The sequence below is a fragment of the Notothenia coriiceps genome, unplaced genomic scaffold (assembly GCF_000735185.1).
Source record: "Notothenia coriiceps isolate Sejong01 unplaced genomic scaffold, NC01 NC01_scaffold00006873, whole genome shotgun sequence".
NCBI lineage: Eukaryota > Metazoa > Chordata > Actinopteri > Perciformes > Nototheniidae > Notothenia > Notothenia coriiceps.
This window is the reverse complement of record NW_011339574.1, coordinates 4,654-10,211: the sequence shown is the minus strand read 5'-3', so window position 1 is coordinate 10,211 and position 5,558 is coordinate 4,654. Positions and strand designations below refer to the sequence as shown.

General features: G+C 40.2%; 1 protein-coding gene across 1 annotated transcript; it reads right to left on the bottom strand.

Moving 5' to 3' along the window:
- Nucleotides 1-4,037: 4,037 nt before the first annotated feature.
- On the bottom strand, nt 4,038-5,203 carry LOC104943806 (choline kinase alpha-like). Its single transcript, XM_010769272.1, has 2 exons — nt 5,090-5,203; nt 4,038-4,185 (listed from the first exon to the last, which is right to left on the bottom strand). The coding sequence occupies exons 1-2, from the start codon at nt 5,189-5,191 to the stop codon at nt 4,048-4,050; spliced, it is 240 nt and encodes a 79-aa protein (XP_010767574.1). The 5' UTR covers nt 5,192-5,203; the 3' UTR covers nt 4,038-4,047.
- Nucleotides 5,204-5,558: the final 355 nt, after the last annotated feature.

The following is a 5,558-nucleotide window of genomic DNA, read 5'->3' as shown; positions in this document are numbered from 1 at the left end:
GGGCAAAGGTAGAGGGGGAGAGGGAACGGAGGTTACGGCGGACGGGTGCAGAATTAGAAGAGATTAGTTTGTTATGTTTGGAAAGGGGTAGAGAGAATGAAATGAAGAAGTGATCCGAGGTGTGGAGCGGGTTTACAGAGAGGTTAGAAATAGTGCAGCTGAGACTGCCAAGGCACACANGGTGCAGAATTAGAAGAGATTAGTTTGTTATGTTTGGAAAGGGGTAGAGAGAATGAAATGAAGAAGTGATCCGAGGTGTGGAGCGGGTTTACAAAGAGGTTAGAAGTAGTGCAGTTCCTTGAGAATATGAGATCAAGGACATTGCCAGCTTTATGAGTTGGTGGTGATGGAGACAGTGAGAAAGCAAAGGCAGTTAACAGCGATGTTAGTTCAGATATCTTCCCTGTCTGGAGGTTGAAGTCTCCGAGAAGTACAGCGGGAGGGCCAGTTTCAGGGATGTGTGAGAGGAGATTATCTAATTCCTCCAAGAAGGTAGAGAACAACAATGGTTAATTGTATAGGATGGGTTACTGTGACGGCATGGAATTCAAAGGTGGAAGGAGTGAAGTTAGGTAGCTTGAAGAGGGAAAAGCTCCATTTGGGAGAGAGCAGGAGACCAGTGCCACCTCCTCTGCCAGTGGGTCTGGGTGTGTGGGTGAAGGAATATGCTTTGGAGAGAGCTGCTGGGGTGGATGTGTTGGATGAAGTAATCCAGGTCTCAGTGAGAGCAAGGAAATCCAGAGACTGCAGGGAAGCGTAGCCAGAGATGAAGTCAGCCTTAGGAACAGCTGACTGGCAGTTCCACAGGCCTCCTGAAACTAGATGTTGGATCTCAGTGGAGCATGTGGGCGGTTATAACGATTAGGAGATGCACGGGCCAGTAATAATTGCGAGAGGACACATGAACAGGATTGGAGAATATACACATGATTATAGCATGAGGGGCTACAAAACACCAGCGATACTTAGCTCAATCAAAGTAGGATTTGCCTCCTCTTTGCCTCCCTCGTGACTCCCGCAGGACTCTATTGTCTTTGTCAGTCTTACTCCTGCAGGACTCTATTGTCTTCGTCAGTCTGATGCTCCAGGAAATTGCTGCCTAAAATGGACACTATTCCTGATTGCTGAGTTGTCACAGCTGTGGGCCTACGCCCCTTTAATTAGTTAACTTTCTGCAGCTGATGGGCACCAGCTGAAACTGTCTCACTTCACACAATCAGCATAGCCTAGAGGTCTATTGAAATGCACTTTTTACAGACAAATGTCAGACTAAACTCTTGTTACAAGGGTTTTAAATTAACCCTACTAAAATTATCCCTAGTAAAGCACTTAGTATTTGTACAATTGTTTAATCAAAGTGACAGGCAAATGTTTCAGTTTTTAAGATTTCTGAAAAAACAAGTTTACCGAGATTTCTGCCTGGAAAAACAGGTATTTTAGCTGTTCTGAGATTTCAAAACACAATTTTAGCCAGAATAACTACAGAACAGTTATACAGAGTAGAATGAATGAAACAGAGAGGTCTAGAAACAGAAATAGAACTTACACAGGTTTCTGAATCAGCAGTGAGACCTATCTGGTCGAGATTACACACATTTTATTGTTTCAGCACCCAAAGTGTCACAATTGCACACGTTGGAAATGGAAAATGTTTTTGCATTAACCTGAAGTTTTACAATTCAATCTCATTAAGAAACAGAGACAAGAAGGGGGAAAAAAGAAAACAGAGGGAAAGAACAAAAAAGCTGTTGTTCCTTTAATTTCTTGCATCAGTCAGACACAAACTACACCCTCACAGCTAGCTTTAGCAAATGTTGCTAGCCAACTGTAAATATTTAGTTCATAAGCAATACATGGAAATCAAGGATTAGAATCAAATCCTCTTCTAAGATGCTATGATATTTAGTCTTTACATTCATCTATCCAAGTAGCAAAAGCCGTGGGCGGCCAATATACATACAGCCCCCAGGCAGCAGTGTGGGGGATCAGCTCAAGGGCCCCTCTGCAGTGACCAGGAGGTAAAAGGGCAACTCTAAAGGTATCGTTCCACACTCCGCACTTGATCTGTTGTCTACAGAATGAGCTAAAGCAGCCCAAATCTTAGCTATTATCATTTTAAAAGAGAGTGTTTCTGCTAGCTTGCCTAGCTTGTATGCTATTACCAATAGCCTATGGCAGTGGTTCTCAACCTGTGGTACGCGTACCACTGGTGGTACGCCAGCTCCCGCTAGTGGTACGTGGAGGAATCTGACATATATAAAAAAATAAAAATATATTTATTTATTTTTTATTCAAAGGTGGGGTAGGTAATTTTGGAGAAACCAGCTCGAGTGAGCTAGAATTTGAAAATACACAACCGGAAAAAATATGCCACTTCCTTACAGAGCCTTCCACAGATGACATTTTTTTAAGGATTATTTGTCAAAGCACTTCAGATATTCATTGCTATCGGGATCTTAAGAGCATTCCATGGAATATAACAAAAAGTAGTATCTCGAGCCGGTTTCTCAAACAAGTGACTCAGGAAGAAGGCATTTACTCAAATAATGGAGAGAAGGCTGTGACCGAGGTCAAACGCTGAAAAAGCACACACTTGTCCTTAATTGTTGTCTTTTTTCTTATCTCTTTTCTTTTTTACTTTGCCACCACAGAAATGGCAATAGCAGACTGAAGATGAGCTATTAGCCCTTAGGCTCATCTGCTCCTGGAGGCTTCATTATTATTGTGGAACTGAATTCCCAATAGGACATTTTCTGTTACGATGTAGGTTGTTGCAGGAGGCCTACATTCAAACTTTGGTATAGGTCCAGGAAATGACATGTGTGTACAGTTGACATTTGTTGTGTGAGAATAAGTTATTATTTTGTTCTTTATATTCTCACTTGTGGTGAGTGTGAGAGAGAGTGAGAGAGAGAAAAAAATATATACATTTGCCTCCGAGTCCTGCATGGACTGTATTTTAACATTGGTCATATGGTGGTACTTGGAGAGCCAACTATTTTCTCAGGTGGTACTTGGTGTAAAAAGGTTGAGAACCACTGGCCTATGGTAACTAATGGTTGCAACCTTCAAGTAGATTGTCCTGGTTTGCTAGTGACTCTTTATTTCCTGCTATTTGTCATCACCCTGTAAATGTCACTGATCAACAACAAACTGCTGCTTCAAAAGTGGACAACAGGATGAATAAGCGAACAAGAGATTAGGGTGGGTTGTTGCATTTCACTAAGGTAATGAAAGAAACCACTTTGTAACACTATACGTTTTTGTAACCATGACATAGTGTTATTTATTGAAATGTGTCATGTTTTTTTTCACTAATGTTCGCTTGCACTGTACTAAATGTCAAGGCCAAATGATCAGATAGAAATAAATGACTGCTGGGGAATCGGTCGGCTTTGGAATCACATTATTGGCTTCTGTTCAGAATCTCTGACACGTCTAGAAATAAAGACAAGATCACTACTACACAAAATATAGTCTTATTTTGTATGGAATTTGGCTTTAGTCCAATCATGCATTGTGAGTTCGGCCCCGACAAATTCCAATCAGGATGAACTGACACTACTAATGCGTCTGATCTTTCATCCTCTTTGTTGTCTGACGTGGACATTTACAGAACCAGACATGGGGCAGTACAAACAAGTTTGGAATAATTAATCCGGGTGATGATAAACAAGTTGTTAGGTAACCAGTTGAAAACCAGTAGATCTGGATAGTGGACTTTATCACCACATGCTGTCAAATATATTGCAATGCAAACCTTCTACAGACAAGTCAACATAAAGGAAATGAAAAGAGATGTGCATTACGATAAGCTAATTGTTTCCCTATACTTGTCGATAAATTATCAGCGACGCAATATGCTATATAATGAATCTAAACTTCCAGTAACTGATGTGGGAGCTGTTACAAATCTGCTCAGTTGGTCACTCATTTGAAACTGTAGACTAGAACATCTGGAGAATAGGCAACCAAATGGTAATCAAAATATTTCTCAAGACAGGATACAAGATGGGGCAGGACAGGACGGGACAAGACTCAAATGACTTACTTGTCCATGGTTCCAAACAGCCACTTGGGTTCCTTGTTGAAGGGCATTCTCATTACATGAAACTTGGCCATCTTCTCTGCAACTTCTGCTGATATGCTGGGGTCGCTTAACTCACAGGTGTCCAGTTTACGACTCTGTCAACACGATAATATGAATGTAATCTTATTTAAAAGTGCATGAGGATTGTTGTGGTGCATTATGCAAGATTAAATCATTAAAACATTTTAGAGGCAATATTAGAACTGGTAGCAACTCCCATCGGCCTGGATGATGAATATAATTAGGCAACGTTCAGTTTACGGATGTTCTTGCATGATGTAGCAGAATTAAATTTTAAAGTCTTACAAACCTGTACTGTAAACTGGACAATGTTCTTGACATACATGGACATTGTGCGTTTTTTCACGACATTTCTTTAAGTTAAATGGTATAAACCAAGGTCAAAATGTTATTCTTTCATTAGATGAATTAATTATGTAACATGGTAATGTATAGGAGATGTTATCGGGTTTATTTATTCTCCCTGAACATCGATTACTGTTGCATCATTGAGCAATAAACAACACACATGCAAAACATGTTGTTTCATTCATTCCCATACTTCTTCACATGCCTAACCATATCTAAACTCTCTATCTCAAATCCTAACCCTATACATATTCGCAACCTGTTTTTATACTGAAGATCATTTATAAATGGGCAATATAACTACGGCCAGGTCATCTAAATAAAAAAAAAGATGAACACCAAGGGGTATGGGTAGGGATTTTGTAATGCCTTTCAATACCCATTTTTTTTAAATAAAAAAAATAAGCCATGTCAAGAATATTATGAAAGTGAAACACTAAATACTTTTTAGTTCGGCCCTACACATACAACACCATATAAATAAACAAAATTATGCCTAATTGCCTCAACAAAATGTAATAATTGAATCTATTCCAGAACAAAGGGGTGTTTGTCCACCCCTGTTCAAAAGGTTCCCACAGTATATAGAGATGAAGATATGTGTACATGAACAACAACGTGGCGACTTACAGGGACATACTGCTCCAGCCGGCCCTGAGGGAAAATGCCATATAGTTTAGGTCCAAGCTCCCTCTCTGCCAAGATAGCAAACATCACACTCTCCAACACCATGGCCTCCGCCCCCTGAAAACACACAATAAGACACTTATCAGCAACGTTAAAGTTGTGAGAGACAACATCAGTGTGGTGGAATGGAAATTAGACAAAGAGCTTTGTTCACCATGTCCTTAAACAAAGAGTAAGGGATTACGTCACTAATGAAGTACGTGTCTTGTCAACAACTGACTGTCACAGTGCTTGGTTCGTGAAAAGGTAATGTGTACATTTGGACAATTAAGCTTTGTGCATGACCCTTCACATGGTTAGTCTGCATTCAGAATTGAATGGAAATAAGGTGGTGGGGAGAAAGATGAGTTAGTTGTGTCTGCCAGAATCTTCCTTAAAGCTTCAAGGAGGCCCACTTAGGCATTTAAAAAAA